The sequence below is a fragment of the Salmo salar genome, chromosome ssa12, assembly GCF_905237065.1.
Source record: "Salmo salar chromosome ssa12, Ssal_v3.1, whole genome shotgun sequence".
Classification (NCBI taxonomy): Eukaryota; Metazoa; Chordata; class Actinopteri; order Salmoniformes; family Salmonidae; genus Salmo; species Salmo salar.
This window is the reverse complement of record NC_059453.1, coordinates 11694970-11716387: the sequence shown is the minus strand read 5'-3', so window position 1 is coordinate 11716387 and position 21418 is coordinate 11694970. Positions and strand designations below refer to the sequence as shown.

General features: G+C 42.7%; 1 protein-coding gene across 3 annotated transcripts; it reads right to left on the bottom strand.

The window, feature by feature from the left end:
• Nucleotides 1-402: 402 nt before the first annotated feature.
• LOC106564179 (oocyte zinc finger protein XlCOF6) lies at nucleotides 403-13784 on the bottom strand. Of its 3 annotated transcripts, XM_045690695.1 has the most exons (4): nucleotides 13611-13784; nucleotides 12333-12460; nucleotides 5828-6579; nucleotides 403-3072 (listed from the first exon to the last, which is right to left on the bottom strand). In XM_045690695.1, exons 3-4 carry the CDS (start codon nucleotides 6507-6509, stop codon nucleotides 1517-1519), a joined length of 2238 nt encoding a protein of 745 aa, XP_045546651.1. In that variant the 5' UTR covers nucleotides 6510-6579; nucleotides 12333-12460; nucleotides 13611-13784; the 3' UTR covers nucleotides 403-1516. The 3 variants fall into 3 exon arrangements, with proteins under 3 accessions (XP_045546651.1, XP_013985690.2, XP_013985691.2); XM_014130215.2 differs by lacking the exon at nucleotides 12333-12460; XM_014130216.2 differs by lacking the exon at nucleotides 12333-12460 and having other exon boundaries at nucleotides 13533-13614.
• Between the last annotated feature and the right edge of the window lie 7634 nt (nucleotides 13785-21418).

The window sequence follows — 21418 nt, the reverse complement described above, 5'->3', positions numbered from 1 at the left end:
AATACTTTTTTGCCCCACTGTATGAGAGATTCTGTAGTGGCGCCTGAGAAAGCATTTTCCACCACCATCAACAAAACCCAAATGATGGAATTTCTTGTGAAAGAACGGTGTCACATCCCTCCAATAGAGTTCCAGACATTTGTAGAATCTATGCCAAGGAGCAGTGAAGATGTTCTGGTTGCTGCAAAGCCTTATGTTAGTGTTTCCTCAATTATACCTGTATATGTACTACTACTACTACTACTGTTCTCTACATACATAAACAATGTATATAACAACATATTTATACAACCATATAGAATTAAGAGGACTGGAGCCTAGGGCTTTAACATGCCATAGACCTAGGCTACACAGGTTACCTATAACATAATTCCACTTGTGACCTATAAAACAGATTCCAGATAAGACATGTATTTTCATTTAATTACACCTTTAAACTTCACATTTTATCCTGGTTAGTTTCATTGATAAAGATTTATGTCTTGCAATAAAGGAATTTATCTCAAATGTTCACATGAAATCTGCATGAAGATTTAAGTTACCATGGAAACATATTTAGTCCTAAATATTCTGAAATAACTTAACCATACTGGTAAAAGAATATAAGGACTTGAAATTGGCATGGTGGAATTGACTCTTGCGTTACTGTGACTGGGAGCAGCGGGGAGTTCCAGAGACCAGATCCTTAAAACCATTTGATCTCTTAAATCAGGGGTTTATTTTGAAAGCTAAACATGAACATGTGTTGCTGGTTTCAAGTTAATGACACCATGCCAATTTCAAGTCTATATTTGTCTAAAAAAATATGATACTTCAGAATATTTAGTAGAGTAACTCAATGAATCTGCCATCTGGAACAGCCCCCAGGGAAGGGGAAAGTGTTGGGTGAAGTTGCCCCTAGATGCTGATCTTGTAGCATTTTTGCCACTAATGCTTAATAATAGGATTTGCGGAGGAGAACCTGATCCTATACCTGTCAGGTGTGTATGCATAAAACACAACACTGTGATTTCAGACAATTTAAAAGCCACAAATCCTTGTTTTGTGATTCAGTCCAATGCGGAGGAAACATAGTAACTACTCTCAAAAACCGTAGTAACCACTCTCAAAAACCACTCTGTGCTCCCAATTCCTCTGGGTGGAAAATAAATTAGGGATAACTAGCCAGTTGCACAACTAAATGCCTTCAACCTTCCGTATCTGAACCCTCTGAATCAAAGAGGTGTGGCGGGCTGCCTTAATCCACTTCATATGTTCCCGGGGAGGAGTTGTCGGGGGCTAACTGGCTTGCTCAAGGCCAGAACAGCACATTTTTCTTCTAACCTTTGCCGGCTCGGGGATTCGAACCAGCGATCTTTCGGTTACCGGCCAAACGCTCTTAATTGCAAGGCTACCTGCCGCCCTCTGGGTTTGTCTGCGTGTGAGAGTGTTTGTGTCTCTCTCTCTCTGGGGGTTAGATTGTAAGTAAAACGACAAATTGATGAGGTCTTCTGCAAGTTACAACACAAAGTTCTCTCTATTCATAAACAGAGCTAGAATCATCCTGAGGCCATTCTGCACAGAGTACATCACCTGCAGGATGTCCATGTCCTTTCTTATGTTTCAACATGGCTACTAAATAGGTGAACCTCTCCTTGCATATATCACAGCTGTAAGGCTTCTCTCCAGTGTGAGTGCGCTTGTGTACAGCCAGTGCGTCAGTTCGGGAAAACCTCTTCCCGCACTGATCACAGGCGTGAGGCTTCTCTCCAGTATGAGTTCTCTTGTGTGCAGCCAGGTTTTGTGACCGACTGAAGCTCTTCCCACAGACAAAGCATGGGTAAGGTTTCTCCCCAGTGTGTGTTCGCTGGTGAATCACCAAAGAATTGTACTGAGAAAACCTCTTTCCACATTGATCACAGACGTAAGGCAGCTCTCCGGTGTGCACACGCTGGTGTGTTGTTAAACCTTGGCGGAATACAAAGCTCCTGCCACAGTCGGAGCAGTGGTACGGTTTCACTCCTTGGTGTATCTTCATGTGTGTTCTGAAGTTGCTTGGATGGTTGAAGGTCTTCCCGCAGAGGTCGCAGACAATGGACTTCTCTTTACTGTGCCTTTTCTGGTGTTTCTTCAGATATATCGGATGAGAGAAACAATGCCCACACTCAGAACAGCGGTAAGTTCTCTCTCCCCGGTCGTGGGTCAGCTGGTGAAATTTAAGATTACCTTTTGTAGTAAAACATGCCCCACATTTAGAGCAGTGGAAGGGCCTTTCGGCAGAGGGCTTGTGTTTATGTTTGTGTGCTTTCAGTAAACTGGCGTGAATGAACCGCATTCCGCAGACGGAACATTGGAATGGTTTTTCTTCAGTATGCATTCTCATATGGAAATTAAAGGATGCCGAAATACAAAACTTCTTCTCACAGAATAGGCATTGGTAAGGCCTTTCTGCAGCAGGCATGTGTGTTTGCTCGTGGGCTTTTAGAGTGGATTTCTGAGCAAAACTTTTCTCGCACTTGGAGCATTGGAATGGTTTCTCTCCTGTGTGTTTTCTTTGATGGTTTTTGAAGGTTGATAAAAAACTGTAGCTCTTCCCGCAGTCAGAGCAGTGGTAAGACCTTTCTGCGGGAGGCTCATGTACCGTTTTCTCATGTATTTTTCGATAGTGGTTGTTTGCAAAACCTTTCCCACACTTGGAGCATTGGAATAGTTTATTTTCAGTGTGGGTGCTTTGATGGATTTTCAAGCTTGATAAAACACTGAAACTCATTCCGCAGTCAGAGCAGTGGTGAGGTTTCTTCCCAGTGTGCATCTGCTGGTGAATCTTAAGAGTAATTTTTTGACTGAAAGTCTCCCCACACTGTGAGCAGCGGTAAGGTTTCTCTCTTGTATGGATTCTTCTGTGCATTTTGAGAGTCGCTGGACAGCCGAAAGTCTTCCCACACTCAGAGCAGCAGTGGTGTGGTTTCTTCCCTGTATGTCTCTGCAGTTGTTTATTGAGGTGTTTTGATGTGGGGAGACTCCAGTCTGTGTTGTCAGCATGAGGTTGTTGTTGAGGCTCCCCAGAAGATCCACGGTTGCCACGTCTCTCTCCTGTGTGAAAGAGACAAACAAACAGTGAATACAGTTTGTCCAACAGAAGAAAGTGACATATTGAGGTATTAGTCCCTTCCAAAAGTATTCCCACCCCTTGATTTTTTCCCACATGTTGTTATGTTACAGCCTGAATTTACACACATATTACGCCATAATATCAGTGGAATCATCTTTTTAGAGATTTTTACAAATTAATAAAAACAAGAAAAGGTGAAATGTCTTCAGTCAATAAGTATTCAACCCATTTGTTATGGCAAGCCTAAATAAGTTCAGGAGTATAATTATTATTTTTTAACATAAAACAGACCTTGAATAACCCTTGGAGCCTGGTGAAGTTATTAAATACACTTTGGATGGTGCATCAATACACCCAGTCACTACAAATATACAGGCGTCTTTCCTAACGCTGTTGCCGGAGAGGAAGGAAACTGCTCGGGAATTGAAGACTTTAATGGCTGTGATAGGAGAAAACAGAGTGAAAAATAGGGACACTGTACAAGGCTCTGCATCTGTCCTCGTGCTCCTAGACCTTATTGCCGCTTTTGACACCGATCACCAGATTATTTTGGAGAGATTGGAAACCCTAATTGGTCTAACATGGACAAGTTCTTGCTTGGTTGTCAGAAAGATATCATTTTGTCTCTGTGGATGGTTTGTCCAATTGACAAATCAATTGTAAGTTTCGGGGTGTTACTGAAGGTTTTGTTTTAGGACCATTATTTATTCTACTTCTTGGTGATGTCATTGGGAAACACAATGGCAACTTTCACTGCTATGCGGACAACACATAGCTATAAATTTCAACGAAACATGTTGAAGCATGAAAATTGCTTACCCTGGAAGCGGATGGTGGCAAATTTTTTACTTTTAAACTGTGACAAAACGAAGATGCTAGTTCTAGGTCCCAAGAAACAAAGAGATCTGCTGTTTGATCTGACAATTAATCTTGACGGTTGTACAGTCATCTCAAATAAAACGGCAGGACCTCAGCGTTACTCTAGACTCTGACATTTCTTTTGACGAACACATAAAAAATATTTCAAGGGCAGCTTTTTTCCCCCCCATCTTTGTAACATTGCCACCCAGATAAGCACTAAATGCACTTCAATTAGTGCTGTTAATCACTGTGGTGGAAATGTAATATTCATTATATACTATACTGTTTAATTAGACATACTATGCTGTTTTACTTAGAGATTTGTCCATTGTTATATGTTAATATTTTTACCGATACAGGCTAGTCTTGTGTGACTTCGTCATTAATCTGAGCGTACAGCTTAATGAGCTGCTTGGGTGCAACCGCATTATGCAACCTCCTGTGTTTACGATCGGCAGGAATTTAGCTATGTGGGAAGTGCAGGGAGGAACAGAGAATGGTGGCGATATCAGCCATCTTGATCTACACAGACAAGCTAAATTACTTTTTACAACTCTGTTCCCAGGGCCTGATTCTGCACATCTGCTAACTGTCACAAAGATAAAAGGATGTACTTTCTTTAAGAGGAGAGAGACAACTTTGTTCATTGAGCTTTCAACTCTTAACTATTCTTAGTGATGGTTGATTGCTTCATTTTTGCAAATCTTATACTAAATATTTTTTTAAGAATCTGCAGTATCTCTTCCAATAGAATGTCTGCGACACCACAGCTGCTAGAATCTTGACTAGAACCAAAAAAATAACTATCATATTACTCCAGTGATAGCCTCTACACTGGCTTCCTGTTAAGGCTAGGTAATGGAGTGACGTGAGACAGAGAGGATAGACAGAGAGATGGGACAGAGGCAGAGAGAGAGGTAATGGAGCGACGTGAGAGAGCGAGGATAGACAGAGAGATGGCACAGAGGCAAAGAGAGAGGTAATGGAGTGATGTTAGAGAGGATAGACAGAGAGATGGGGCAGAGGCAGAGAGAGGTAATGGAGTGATGTGAGAGGGCAGAGGGGTGCATTGCAAGTCGCTGTGCTCTATGTTTAACGATTCTACAATGAAAAAAGGTATTGATGCAACTTACAAAACGTTGATATCAGACTGCACTGTAATGTTAGACAACAACACCTCACACTTCTGATCCCTCCTGTCTCAGCCTCCAGTATTTATGCTGCAGTAGTTTATGTGTCGGGGGGCTAGGGTCAGTCTGTTACATCTGGAGTATTTCTCTTGTCTTATCCGGTGTCCTGTGTGTATTTAAATATGCTCTCTCTAATTCTCTCTTTCTCTCTTTCTGTCTTTCTCTCGGAGGACCTGAGCCCTAGGACCATGCCTCAGGACTACCTGGTATGATGACTCCTTGCTGTCCCCAGTCCACCTGGCCGTGCTGCTGCTCCAGTTTCAACTGTTCTGCCTGCGGCTATGGAACCCTGACCTGTTCACCGGACGTGCTTGTTGCACCCTCGACAACTACTATGATTATTATTATTTGACCATGCTGGTCATTTATGAACATTTTAACATTTTAACATCTTGACCATGTTGTTATAATATCCACCCTGCACAGCCAGAAGAGGACTGGCCACCCCTCATAGCCTGGTTCCTCTCTAGGTTTCTTCCTAGGTTTTTGGCCTTTCTAGGGAGTTTTTCCTAGGGAGTTTTTCCTAGCCACCGTGCTTCTTTCACATGCTTTGCTTGCTGTTTGGGGTTTTAGGCTGGGTTTCTGTACAGCACTTTGAGAATATCAGCTGATGTACGAAGGGCTATATAAAAATAAATTTGATTTGAATGGTACATAGAACCAAAAGGTATCCTGCTGCACTTACTTTGATGAATCACGTCTCCTTCCTCCTCCTCATCTCCTCCAGCAGTTCCTCTCAACCCTGGTGTTTTCCTGCAGTCGACCAGCTGCACAGACACCCTCTTCAGACCCAGCAGTAAGGCATTACCAGGAGAGGACAGAGAGGGGGACCCACTCACGCTCTCCTCCCTCTGCTCTGGTGTGTGTCTCTCTGGTGCTGGTTCTGCCTCCAGCCCTTTGCTAGGCAACAAATCCCTGTCCTTCACACATTCTTCATCGCAGTCAACAGCATCCTCGTCATCAAAGGATTGGCTGGGACTCATGGGTTCCCCCTCCAACCTTTTGCTAGGTAACCAATCCATGTCCTTCTGGTTCCCTTCTTCATCACAGTCTACAGCATTATCATCAATGGATTGGCTGGGACTCAAAGGTGCACCGATACAATCCTCCTGTATCTTTCTGATGTCCTCTTTCAGTCGGAGTAACCAAGACATTCCCTGCTCCTCCGATTCCATTGAATCTGCATTTTTCCCAAGTTCCTCCAGGATTTTACGGCACAATGAGTGATGGTGATTCTTTCCTTGAACATCAGAGCCATCCTTGCCACCTATTCCACTGCGTTCACACAGGCAGCGTAAACTGTCGTTGGTTAAAGTGTATAAACTCTGTTCCATTTCCTCCATCAACGTTTCCCTCTCTCCACTCATATTGTCCTGCTCACGTGGCAACAACAGCAATGAAGTCAATGTCAAGACAGATATAGTTCAGTTAGATGACCTGTAATGAAAATAAAATGAAAAATTAGAACACATTAGCGATTGCATCTGTCATTTCACCCTAAAATGTTGTTTCTTTTTACTTTGAGTGTTAAATTGGTTTAGGAATATTCAGGCATCTTTAAAATTAAATATTCACGTGGGTATAGTCACAAAATGACATGAAAAGGCTATGCATGTCAAGATGAAATGGTGGTTTACGTCTATTGTGTTTTGCCTTAGTTTGATTAATACCTAGGAACTAAGATGACATCATATAGGGAGATCTGTGGAAGGGAGCCATTTCAATTACGGCGGGCATGGGGTCCCTACTTGCAGATCTTCACAGAGGAACCCAGGCAGTGGGAGAGCAGAGTTTGGGATACATGTTCCCCGGTTTCAGATACACCAGGGGAGGCAGATGTCTGATACAGTTTCAGTCTTCTCTGCTGTGTTTTTGGCACTAGTGTGGGCATTGGGGTGGGTGGATGAAGTGGGGCCTAAAAGGGTTACTTTGTGTTCAGACTGCCGCTGCCCTGGTCACGCTGAGAGAAGGGAAGTCTAGAGCACAACCAGACTTGTTAATCGAGCTGTTGATGGCGCTTAATAGGGTGGAAAGCTTCTCTGTCAAATGGCACCTCCCGCTCTCTGCTGCAGCAGATATTTGAAAGGTCCATTGGATTTACTCATATTTTCATCATGGACAACATGCAACGTGTAGCTACAGCTTTCAATACCAGTGTTGTCCTGAATACAGCTGCTGGTATCGACGCAGCTCTGTCTTTTGTGGCTAAAGCAGTCTGGACTGGTTGAAGCCGAGTGGGAAGGATTATTCTGAAAGTGTTTCAGTCTGCCGTGAATCATCATTATCCATAGTTCGCTATATAGCTAGTTAGATAGACAGTTGCATACAGGTAAAGTTATAGCCAACTAGCTAGCTGAGCTGGCCAGCCGCATTCTGCTGTTAAGGTTGATAGCTGATGTGCTATAGCTGCTGTGCTAAGCCCTGCATGACGATCCTCTTTTTCATGTTTGTCATTTTCAACTAGCTAACTACTGAAAATAGCCACTGTGGTGCGAATGCTAATCGATTAGCAAGCTAATCAAACCCCATTTTAAGTGATTACGGACACATGCTAAGTTGATTAGTTAGCGAGCCACAATGAAATGATCGCTAAATAGCTAGCTAGCTATTGGACAATAGATTTCAAGGTCATTTTTCCTTGCATGTTCAACTAGCTAGATGAATACCACTTACATCTAGCCAGCTGGTAATTATGAAGCTAAATGTTTGCTAAATCTAGCTTGTAATCTTGTTTCTGCACTGCCATTGTTGGACTGGAAGCAGGTTAAGTGTGTACAGGACGTTTTAGTACAGCTGTAGAGGTCAACAGGAAATAACAATCTATAAGAGATTAATTCACTGATGTTTCAACACCCTTTTCTGTAATTTGTCTTTCAGCATAAACCTGCTCTCCACCATCAGTACAAGGAGATGATCGAGGGTGAACAAGAAACACTTCAGCTATTTTGTCTTTGTACTTCCCTCTTAGGCCTCCCTCCCCCCATCTGAGATATCTACCCTCATCCTCCACATACAACACCCGTTCTGCCAGTCACATTCTGTTAAAGGTCCCCAAAGCGCACACATTCATGGGTCGCTCTTGTTTTAAGTTTGCTGTGCCTAGCAACTAGAACGAACTGCAACAAACACTCAAACTGGACAGTTTTATCTCAATGTCTTCATTCAAAGACTCAATCATGGACACTCTTACTAACAGTTGTGGCTGCTTTGCGTGATGTATTGTTGTCTCTACCTTCTTGCCCTTTGTGCTGTTGTCTATGCCCAATAATGTTTGTACCATGTTTTGTGCTGCTACCATGTTGTGTTGCTACCATGTTGTGTCGTCATGTGTTGCTGCCTTGCTATGTTGTCGTCTTAGGTCTCTCTTGTCGTGATGTGTTTTGTCCTATATTTAAATGTTATTTATTTTTAATCCCAGCCCCCGTCCTCGCAGGTCTTTTGCCTTTTGATAGGCCGTCATTGTAAATAAGAATTTGTTCTTAACTGACCTGCCTAGTTAAATAAAGGTTCAATTAAAAAACATAATGCTTGGACTTGGGGGTTAATTAATGTTATTTCTGGTATGCAAGGTTTGAATGTCTTGTCTATTTCGTCTGCTTTCGTCCTTTACAGCTTTAATTGTCTGGAGCCTGGTGTTGTTGTGGCCAAGGAGCTTTCACTCAGATGGAACCAGGTTTCAGCTGCTGTGCAATGTTGACGTCCTTCCTCCCAGAGATGTGAAAACATCCCCAGGACTGGACACAACCCGGCAAACATTTGAGAAGATCAGGACTTTTGCAATGAAAATGCCATGGACATTACATGTCCTGCTCCAAAAGGGCAGGACAGAAATATGCTCTCAGGCTAGATTCCTTTGTCCATATCATAACCTTTAGTACTTGAAGTTCATACAGGAAGGCTGTATAGTTTAACACCATCTGTTCTAATTTGCTCACAAAACAGTAATTCAATCAGATCTAAATGCATATGTAAATGCTGCCAAATGGTTTTATTCATGTAGGCTACACTGTTCCACAATTTACCTGCAAAATCATCCTGTTGTCCTGCATGTGGGTATTTTAAATGTGGTCACCCTAGGCATGTGGGTATTTTAAATGTGGTCACCCTAGGCATGTGTCTGTACAGTTTCGCTCAGACACATGAAAGCAATTGAAGTTAAATTCATCGATGGGAGCGGATCAGGCTGTAATTTCATAAAGTAGATGACTCAACTGTTGACTCATTTATACTCGCTTGGGTAACCGATTAGTAGTAATTTATACCCGCGTGTGAATTTTTGATAACCAACATTACCTTTTCTGTAGGCTACAGCAATAACTCGATGGAACCGAAACTTGGAAATTTAAACTTTCTGTCCGGTAGAAGATTTGGTCAGTGCCATTAGTATTGATATGATACAGTGCACTCGTATGTGGGCAATGCACTGCCTTTTGACGTGAGGCAGGTTGGCAGTGCTTGCTGTGACTTGCAGTGCAGCGCATCGCAGCCTAATGGGGGAACTTGAGATAATGTTCAGAGAATCAATTTTGGCAAAAGTATTCATTTTCTCATTTTTTTTACCCACCTTTTTCTCCACAATTTCGTTTATATCCAATTACGATCGAGTCATGAATGCTCCGAAACATGACCCGCCAAACAGCGCTCCTAAACACGCCAGCCACACCAATGTGACGGAGGAAACACTGTTTAGCTGACAACCGAAGTGGTGGGCCACAAAGAGCCACTAGAGCGCGATGAGACCCGGGTTTGAGCCAAGTAACAGCTTTGTATCAACATTAAATCTTATTAAAATCTGTTCATATACAGTCGTGGTCAAAAGTTTTGAGAATGACACAAATATTAATTTTCACAAAGTCTGCTGCATCAGTGTCTTTAGATATTTTTGTCAGATGTTACTATGGAATACTGAAGTATAATTACAAGCATTTCATAAGTGTCAAAGGCTTTTATTGACAATTACATGAAGTTGATGCAAAGAGTCAATATTTGCGATGTTGACCCTTCTTTTTCAAGACCTCTGCAATCCGCCCTGGCATGCTGTCAATTAACTTCTGGGCCACATCCTGACTGATGGCAGCCCATTCTTGCATAATCAATGCTTGAAGTTTGTCAGAATTTGTGGGTTTTTGTTTGTCCACTCGCCTCTTGAGGATTGACCACAAGTTCTCAAGGGGATTAAGGTCTGGGGAGTTTCCTGGCCATGGACCCAAAATATTGATGTTTTGTTCCCCGAGCCACTTAGTTATCACTTTTGCCTTATGGCAAGGTGCTCCATCATGATGAAAAAGGCATTGTTCATCACCAAACTGTTCCTGGATGGTTGGGAGAAGTTGCTCTCGGAGGATGTGTTGGTACCATTCTTTATTCATGGCTGAGTTCTTAGGCAAAATTGTGAGTGAGCCCACTCCCTTGGCTGAGAAGCAACCCCACACATGAATGGTCTCAGGATGCTTTACTGTTGGCATGACACAGGACTGATGGTAGAGCTCACCTTGTCTTCTCCGGAAAAGCTTTTTTCCCGGATGCCCCAAACAATCAGAAAGGGGATTCATCAGAGAAAATGACTTTACCCCAGTCCTCAGCAGTCCAATCCCTGTACCTTTTGCAGAATATCAGTCTGTCCCTGATGTTTTTCCTGGAGAGAAGTGGCTTCTTTGCTGCACTTGACACCAGGCCATCCTCCAAAAGTCTTTGCTTCACTGTGCGTGCAGATGCATTCACACCTGCCTGCTGCCATTCCTGAGCAAGCTCTGTAATGGTGGTGCCCCGATCCAGCAGCTGAATCAACTTTAGGAGACGGTCCTGGTGCTTGCTGGATTTCTTGGGTGGCCTGAAGCCTTCTTCACAACAATTGAACCGCTTTCCTTGAAGTTCTTGATGATCCAATAAATGGTTGATTTAGGTGCAATCTTACTGGCAGCAATATCCTTGCCTGTGAAGCCCTTTTTGTGCAAAGCAATGATGACGGCATGTGTTTCCTTGCAGGTAACCATGGTAGACAGAGGAAGAACAATGATTCCAAGCACCATCCTCCTTTTGAAGCTTCCAGTCTGTTATTTGAACTCAATCAGCATGACAGAGTGATCTCCAGCCTTGTCCTCGTCAACACTCACACCTGTGTTAACGAGAGAATCACCGAAGTGATGTTAGCTGGTCCTTTTGTGGCAGGGCTGAAATGCAGTGGAAATGTTTTTTGGGGGATTCAGTTCATTTGGATGGCAAAGAGGGACTTTGCAATTAATTGCAATTCATCTGATCACTCTTCATAACATTCTGGAGTATATGCAAATTGCCATTATACAAACTGAGGCAGCAGATTGTGAAAATTAATATTTGTGTCATTCTCAATTTTTGGCCATGACTGTACACCCCCAGGAAGAATGACACTTTTTCAATTACAATTCTGACAAGCGAGCACTTTGATATGATCATTTTCATTGCCTGGTTCACCAACTACTTCGCAGACAGATCAGTGTGTCAAATCGGAGGGCCTGTTGTCCGGACCTCTGGCAGTCTCTATGGGGGTACCACAGGGTTCAATTCTCGGGCCGACTCTTTTCTCTGTATATATCAACGATGTCGCACTTGCTGCGGGTGATTCCCTGATCCACCTCTACGCAGACGACACCATTCTGTATACATCTGGCCCTTCTTTGGACACAGTGTTAACTAACCTCCAAACGAGCTTCAATGCCATACAACACTCCTTCCGTGACCTCCAACTGCTCTTAAACGCTAGTAAAACCAAATGCATGCTTTTCAACCGTTCGCTGCCTGTACGCGCCCGCCCGACCAGCATCACTACTCTGGATGGTTCTGACCTAGAATATGTGGACACCTACAAATACCTAGATGTCTGGCTAGACTGTAAACTCTCCTATCAAACATCTCCAATCCAAAATCAAATCTAGAATTGGCTTTCTATTTCGCAACAAAGCCTCCTTCACTCACGCCGCCAAACTTACCCTAGTAAAACTGACTATACTACCGATCCTCGACTTCGGCGATGTCATCTACAGAATAGCTTCCAATACTCTACTCAGCAAACTGGATGCAGTCCATCACAGTGTCATCCGTTTTGTTACCAAAGCCCCTTATACCACCCACCACTGCGACCTGTATGCTCTAGTCGCCAGACCCACTGGCTCCAGGTCATCTATAAGTCTATGCTAGGTAAAGCTCCGTCTTACCTCAGCTCACTGGTCACGATAACAACACCCACCCGTAGCACGCGCTCCAGCAGGTATATCTCACTGGTCGTCCCCAAAGCCAGCACCTCCTTTGGGCGCCTTTCCTTCCAGTTTTCTGCTGCCAGTGACTGGAACGAATTGCAAAAATCGCTGAAGCTAGAGACTTACATTTCCCTCACTAGCTATCTGAGCAGCTAACCGATCGCTACAGTTGTACATAGTCCATCTGTAAATAGCCCACCCAATCTACCTACCTCATCCCCATATTGTTTTTATTTACTTTTCTGCTCTTTTGCACACCAGTATCACTACTTGCACATCAGCCTCTGCTCATCTATCACTCCAGTGTTAATCTGCTAACTTGTAATTACTTCGCTAATTTGGCCTATTTATTGGCTTACCTCCTCACGCCATTTGCACACATTGTATATAGACTTCCTTTTTTCTATTGTGTTATTGCTTGTTTATTCCATGTGCAACTCTAAGTTGTTGTTTGTGTCGCACTGCTTTGCTTTATCTTGGCCAGGTCGCAGTTGTAAATGAGAACTTGTTCTCAACTAGCTTAGCTGGTTAAATAAAGGTGAAATAAAAAATAAATAAAAAATAGAATGTTTGGGAATGATGTAGAATAAGGCATATGTGAACATTCCTAAGCAATATATTCAGCTGGTGTTGCGTGTTGGTAAAGCCATCAACTATTCTGCATCAGGCGCACACACACCAGAGTGCTCTGAAATCCAAGTAGATAGCCAGAGTGACTTTTACGACCGCAAGAGATATGCTAACTGGATAACAGTCGTTCAAGTTCAGCATAGCTAACTAGCAAAGCGAATCACATTTCTTGCTAGCTAACCAAATGACACCTGGATCTAGTTGTAGCCACCGAAAAACGATATGAGGAGTTAAAAATCACTCGCCCACTCCTCCAATGACATGTCATCCTCCCAGCAGCTAGCTAATATGAGGCGCCGTGCTTTCAGCTTGCCACACAAACAGAAGCGCTAGACTATTAGCCACGTCATAACTGATTTGTGATCATTGCCCTTGCTAGTTTGATTGTATTGACATTCCCAGCCTTAGTTACATTCGTCCGTTTTTGTCCAAAATATAGAGTAATTGAAACTGAAACGGTGCATTTCGAATAAAGGCAGCAAACAATGTACCAGGCCAGCTGTGATTTACAGAACATTTGCTAACTACCAGGTACAGTAGAAAGGCTAGCTAGCTAACAGGCTAGCACGTCTCTGTCCAACATGACCAAGTGGGAAAGAAGTATACCTCGCTTGATGTTCCTTCGATAACGTTGTTTTGAGATCAGTTTTACGCTGTATTTTGGAGATTGAATGTAGAAATTCCGACAATGTTGGAAGACTAATCTAGTTAGGGCTAGCTCCTCATTCTTTGCTTGCTTCCAATGTATGCTATGCCCGTCATCACAGACAGACCAGACCAATCGAGTATCGATATATCAATGGTAAACTCTATTGCTAGAGCAGTTGTGGCTGATGATGCTTCGCGTAATCTCACTTCAGGATACATTTTTGGTGCATTTAGAATGTTCTCAGGCAAATGTAAATTGTGATGAAGTTCAGATGAGCTTTTTCTGTGATTTTATTAACATACAGGCTTAGTTGTCTAAGGCTTACTACGCACTTCTTAACATGAAAAAAAGGCGTGCACAGTTAAAAAATGTAATCAAAACACTAACATATTACTCAATTATACCTTATAGATGTTTTCTATTGAACCTTTATTTAGAGATCTGGAACCCACCACTAGTTGTTTTCTGTCAGGTGGATGGATTATCTTGGCAAAGGAGAAATGCTCACTAACAGGGATGTAAAAAAAAAAAGTTGTGAATAACATTTTAGAGAAATAAGCTTTTTGTGTTTGGAACGTTTCTGGGATCTTTTATTTCAGCCCATGAAACATGGGACCAACACTTTACAAGTTAAGTTTATATTTTTGTTCAGTGTAGATCACAGCTATAAGGTTTCTCTCCAGTGTGTACACGCTTGTGTTAAATCAGCACTCTTGTATGAGCAAAGTTCTTCCCACAATCAAGGTGGGCTAAGGCCTCTATCCCCTGTATGAAGTCTCTCAGATTAGATTTTATGGTGTTAGATGCAGCGAAACTATTCCTTTGCTGAGAGAGTCTAAGGTTTCTCTCCTGTATGGATTATTCGTTGTACTTCAAGATCCGCTGGGCTGGAAAAATAACCCCTCTCCACAGTCAGAGCAGCAGTGAGGGTCCTTCCCTATACGTCTCCGCAGATGCTTCTTTGGGTGTCTCTGACCACATCGTTATGTTGAGGCTCCCCAGAGGGTAAGCCCCTCCCACTGAGAGAGCGAAGGCTAGAGCTGTCTCCTATGACACAAAGACAAAGACTTCTGCAAATATGGGCCCATGAACAAAACATGATGGTCAGTCTCGTTGAGATAAAAAATATTTTTTTAATAGAGACCTGGACCTAGTAGGATCTTATTGTGAAGGACAATAAATCTAGAAAATTAATACATTTCTACTGTCCAACCATTTAAAATTGGGCGCAGAGAGCAATCAAGCATTGATCCTGTTGTCTGCTATCATCTACTTTTACCTGACAGCTATACTGAACAAAAATATAAACGCAACATGTAGTTGTATTGGTCCCATGTTTCATGAGCTGAAATCAAATGTCCCATAGATTTTAGACACACAATAAGCTAATTTAAAATATTGTGCACAAATTTGTTTACATCCCTGTAAGTGAGCATTTCTTCTTTGCCAAGATAATCCATCTTCCTGACAGGTGTGGCATATCAAGAAGCTGATTAAACAGCATGATCATTACACAGGTGCACCTTGTGCTGGTGACAATAAAAAGGCCACACTAAAATGTGCAGTTGTGTCACACAACACAATGCCACAGATATCTAAAGTTTTGAGGGAGCGTGGAATTGGCATGCTGACTGCAGGAATGTTCACTAGAGCTGTTGCCAGAGAATTGAATGTTCATTTCTCCACCATAAGCCGCCTCCAACGTCGTTTTAGAGAATTTGGCAGTATGTTCAACCAGCCTCACAACCGCTGACCATGTGTAACCACGCCAGCTCAGACCCTCCACACCCGGCTTCTTCACCTGCGGGAGCGTCTGAGACACTTCAAAACTGTTTTGACATTGGGCAATTTACCAAAAGTTATTGTCAATGGGAAGCACCAACAGCATCATTTTCAAATTATGTTAGAGGAATATAAATGGATCTTTCAACATTAATTTCCAATAGAATTCTACTTAATTAGGTAAAAACTACTGAATGAGTCCAAAAACGTGTTGTAATTTATTTATTTTGATGATCTATCAGGAATCATAAAAACGGGTTGGACTTGCCTATAATAAAAGGCAGATATATTTAGCGATAACAAATAAGATAAACATTTGTCATCTGCAATAACAATAGTGACAAAAAAATAAACTCAAATGGCTATAACTTAGCTAGCTAGTCAGCTGACAGGCAACATGTGTCTAACAGTAGTTTCTTAGTTAGCTAGCCTATCCGCTGACTGGCAACGTGTCTACCAGTAGCTGACTAGCTAGCTAAGAACCTGACAGGCAACATGTGTCAAACAGTAGTTTCTTAGCTAGCATAAACACTAGTGCATAAAATGCTATACAATGACGAAAATTTGACAAATCAAATTATATTTGTCACATGTGTAACAGTATAGCTTCCGTCCCTCTCCTCGCCCCTACCTGGGCTCGAACCAGGGACCCTCTGCACACATCAACAACTGCCTCCCACGAAGCATCATTACCCATCGCTCCACAAAAGCTGCAGCCCTTGCAGAGCAAGGGGAACAACTACTTCAAGGCGAGTGACGTCACCGATTGAAACGCTATTAGCGTGCAAATAGTCTGGGTAGCCATTTGATTAGCTGTTCAGGAGTCTTATGGCTTGGGGGTAGAAGCTATTTAGGAAGCTCTTGGATCTAGACTTGGCGCTCCGGTACTGCTTGCCGTGCGGTAGCAGAGAGAACAGTCTATGACTAGGATGGCTGAAGTCTTTGACAATTTGTAGGGCCTTCCTCTGACACCGCCTGGTATAGAGGTCCTGGATGGCAGGAAGCTTGGCCCTGGTGATGTACTGAGCCGTATAAACTACACTCTGAAGTGCCTTTCGGTCGGAGGCTGAGCAGTTGCCATACCAGGCAGTGATGCAACCCGTCAGGATGCTGTCAACAGTGCAGCTGTAAAACCTTTGAGGATCTGAGGACCCATGCCAAATCTTTTCAGTCTCCTGAGGGGGAATAGGTTTTGTCGTGCCCTCTTCACGACTGTCTTGGTGTGCTTGGACCATGTTATTTTGTTGGGGATGTGGACACCAAGGAACTTGACGCTCTCAACCTGCTCCACTACAGCCCCGTTAATGAGAATGGGGGCGTGCTCAGTCCTCCTTTCCTGTATTCCACAATCATCTCCTTTGTCTTGATCACGTTGAGGGAGAGGTTGTTGTCCTTGCACCACACGGTCAGGTCTCTGACCTCCTCCCTGTAGGCTGTCTCCTCGTTGTCGGTGATCAGGCCTACCACTGTTGTGTCATCAGCAAACTTAATGATGGTGTTGGGAGTCGTGCCTGGCTATGCAGTCATGAGTGAACAAGGAGTACAGGAAGGGGCTGAGCACGCACCCTTGAGGGGCCACTGTGTTGAGGATCAGCGTGGCAGATGTGTTGTTGCCTACCCTTACCACCTGGGGGCGGCCGTCAGGAAGTCCAGGATCCAGTTGCAGAGGGAGGTATTTAGTCCCAGGGTCCTTAGCTTAGTGATGAGATTTGAGGGCACAATGGTGTTGAACCCTGAGCTGTAGTCAATGAATAGCATTCTAACGTTGGTGTTCCTTTTGTCCAGGTGGGAAAGGGCAGTGTGGAGTGCAATAGAGATTGCATCATCTGTGGATCCGTTGGTGTGGTATGCAAATTGGAGTGGGTCTAGGGTTTCTGAGATAATGGTGTTGATGTGAGCCATGATCAGCCTTTCAAAGCATTTCATGGCTACAGATGTGAGTGCTATGGGTCGGGAGTCATTTAGGCAGGTTACCTTAGCATTCTTTGGCACAGGGACTATGGTGGTCTGCTTGAAACATGTTGGTATTACAGACTCAGACAGGGAGAGGTTGAAAATGTCAGTGAAGACACTTGCCAGTTGGTCAGCGCATGCTCAGAGTATCCATCTGGCCCTGCAGTCTTGTGAATGTTAACCTGTTTGAAGGTCTTACATGCTGACCACACCACAAAATAAATGTAAACGTACATTTTATTCAATTATTGCGTGCCAACGAGCGTCTGCGTTGCCAAGAGCTAAAATAGAAGTCAGTTCTATTTGTGACGTCGAACACGGTGCAAGTCCTGCCTCTCCCATCTCCTCATTTGTTTATAGAAGCAGATACCCACGTGCCATCTCCTCATTGGTTATACCCACGTGGGTGACTGAAAGATTAACTGAGTTTGGTCGGTGGTCGTGGTAACACCAATCACCATATAAAGTCCAAAGAAGAAAAGCCTGGAAGGAGGAGAGATGACTAGAAACGATTCGGTTGACCGTTTCATGTGTGGATTAATTGTCGGAGTAGAGGACCTTGTGCATTTCATGTAAAATAACAACTCAACGTTTTTAACCCAGGACAAATTAGCTAGCAACAGCAAGCTAGCTAAATAGGACAAATTAGCTAGCAACTGCAAGCTAGCGAGCTAAATTGCCATACATTTTTAATGCTTTTCGACCTGTCCCCAAATTAATATAATTTGTTTAGAGTTTGTTTTGATATTTTAACCTGCGTGTTGTGATTGCGTTTGATTTTGTCCCCCAACACCAATTTGTGCACAATGGTGCACACGCACGGCTGGTTTGGGTAAGATGTTCCTCACATCGGCTGCAGAGAGCGTGATCACACAGTCGTCTGGAACAACTGATGCTCTCATGCATGTTTCAGTGTTACTTGCATATAATTTATTTAGCTCGTCTGGTAGGCACGTGTCACTGGGCAGCTCTCGGCTGTGCTTCCCTTTGTTGTCTGTAATAGTTTGCAAGCCCTGCCACATCCAACGAGCGTCGGAGCCAGTGTAGTATGATTCGATCTTAGTCCTGCATTGATGCTTTGCCTGTTTGATGGTTCGTCGGAGGGCATAGCGGGATATCTTATAAGCTTCCGGGTTAGAGTCTCGCTCCTTGAAAGCAGCAGCTCTACCCTTTAGCTCAGTGCGAATGTTGCCTTAATCCATGGCTTCTGGTTGGTGTATGTACGTACAGTCACTGTGGAGACGACGTCCTCGATGCTCTTATTGATAAAGCCAGTGACTGATGTGGTGTACTCCGATGCCATCAGAAGAATTCCGGAACATATTCCAGTCTGTGCTAGCAAACTTTTCTATAGACCCAGTCACTGGTGCTTCCTGCTTTAACTTTTGCTTGTAAGCAGGAATCAGGAGGATAAAATTTTTGACAACTTCGTCAGGAAACAAAAGCTGTATTCACAGTTCTTGCATTCACGCACAGTGAAGGATAAAACACTTATAAAACCAGAGATTCTCTGTACAGCCACAGATAGCTAGCTGAACTTGGGGGTCAATTAACACTGCAAGCCTGTGCCAGCTGTGACTCTTAAAGAGACAGGCTTTTTTACAGGTGAATAAAACAGAAATTAATATAGGACTATTGTTTCCGATCAACAAAAATGCTGTTATTCATGTTGTTGTATTGTACTGGAATTTATGACAAAAATATATAATTGAATGGGTTCAATTTTTATTTATTTTCCCTTTATTTAACTAGGCAAGTCAGTTAAGAACAAATTCTTATTTTCAATGACGGCCTAGGAACAGTGGATTAACTGCCTTGTTCAGGGACAGGACGACAGATCTTTACCTTATCAGCTCAGGGATTCGATCTTGCAACTTTTTGATTACTAGTCCAACGCTCTAACCACTAGGCTACCTGCCACCCCCCAATTAAGAAACAATATTTATAGGATTCTGATTGCGGTGACTTATCAAAAACATAAGATCCAATTGAATTACTTTTGATTCGCAATAAGAAAAAAGTAGTCTAATAGGATTCTGATAGGGGTGACACAAAATCCTATAGAATTGTGAGAATCCAATTGGAAAAATCACTAATCCTATACAATATTTTGACTAAGGCAATTGAATACATTCCTACTATTGTTAAAACATAATCTACATTAACCCTATTTAATTAATAATAGGAGAATATGAAAGAAGATAGTGCTGAACAACTTGAACTTCCCTACACTGTTACAGTAATCTTCCATCATGTTGTGTGCCAGACCAGACAATGACCCTCACACGGGTGTGAATATGCAGCTGCTTACACAGGATAGAAGGCAGAGAACATAACATATTGACCATATAAGGCAGACATCTGAGCTCCTGTAACAAGAAGTTCATGTTTTATGACAGAAAGATTGATACACCACCCCAGGCCATAGAGATCGAGGAAACTTCACTTTGTACTAGTCTTTGCATCCTAATGTGACGGTTTGTACCCACTGTGAACGCACCTTGGATCCTTAACAGCTTCTATCCCCAAGCCATTAGACTGCTAAACAGTTAATCAAATGGCTACCCTGACTATTTGCATTGACCCCCTTTTTTACGTTGCTGCTACTCGCTGATAATTATCTATGCAGTTACTTTACCCCTACCTCCATGTACATATTACCTCAATTACCTTCACTAAACTGTAACCCCACAAATTGACTCAGTACCGGTACTCCCTGTATATAGCCTCGTTATTGTTATTTTATTGTGTTAATTTGTAGCAATTTAAAAAAACAATTTTTATTCTGCCTTGTTGGTTAAGGGCATGTAAGTAAACATTTCATGGTAAGGTCTACATCTGATTTGATTCACGTCCCATCCTTTAGTCAAAGTCAACTGGAAAATTGTGGTCTTCAGGTAAGCTATGTACTGAAAATTGGTGCTCGATTACTCAGGTCTACAGGACAGTACCCAATCACAGAAGAGACAAAACATTAGTACCATTAGGCAACTTCATCTGAACATAGCAGAGCAGTAGCCTCTAACGGAGGAGTGCGATATCTTCTGTCACACGGTCGAAGAAGGTTGAATTCAATCACTTTTTGACAGCACTCTTTTAGATTTGAACAAAATCTTCCATACATATACTAATGTTCAAAGTTTGGGGTCACTTAGAAACTTCCTTGTTTTTGAAACAAAAGCACATTTTTTGTCCTTTAAAATAACATCAAATTGATCAGAAATACAGTGTAGACATTATTAATGTTGACTATTGTAGCTGGAAATGGCAGATTTTTGGGGGAAACAGACACCTCACAAGTCCTCAACTGGCAGCTTCATTAAATAGTACCCGCAAAAAAAACAGTCTCGATGTCGACGGTAAAGAGGCAACTCCGGGATGCTGGCCATCTGGGCAGAGTTCCTCCAGTGTCTGTGTTCTTTTGCCCATCTTAATCTTTTTTTTTTTTTTGGCCAGTCAGATATGGCTTTTTCTTTGCAACTCTGCCTAGAAGGTCAGGATCCCAGAGTCGCCTGTCCACTGTTGACGTTGAGACTGGTGTTTTGCGGGTACTATTTAATTAAGCTGCCAGTTGAGGACTTGTGAGGCGTCTGTTTCTCAAACTGGACACTCTAATGTACTTGTCCTCTTGCTCAGTTGTGCACCGGGGCCTCCCACTCCTCTTTCTATTCTGGTTTGGGCCAGTTTGTGCTGTTCTGTAAAGGTAGTAGTACACAGCGTTGTACGAGATCTTCAGTTTCTTGGCAATTTCTCGCATGGAATAGCCTTCCTTTCTCAGAACAAGAATAGACTGACGAGTTTCAGAAGAAAGTTCTTTGTTTCTGGCCATGTTAAGCCTGTAATCGAACCCACAAATGATGATGTTCCAGATACTCAACTAATCTAAAAGCCAGTTTTATTGCTTCTTTAATCAGAACAACAGTTTTCAGCTGTGCTAAATCAATTGCAAAGGGGTTTTCTAATGATCAATTAGCCTTTTAAAATGATAAACTTGGATTAGCTAACACAACTTGCCATTGGAACACAGAAG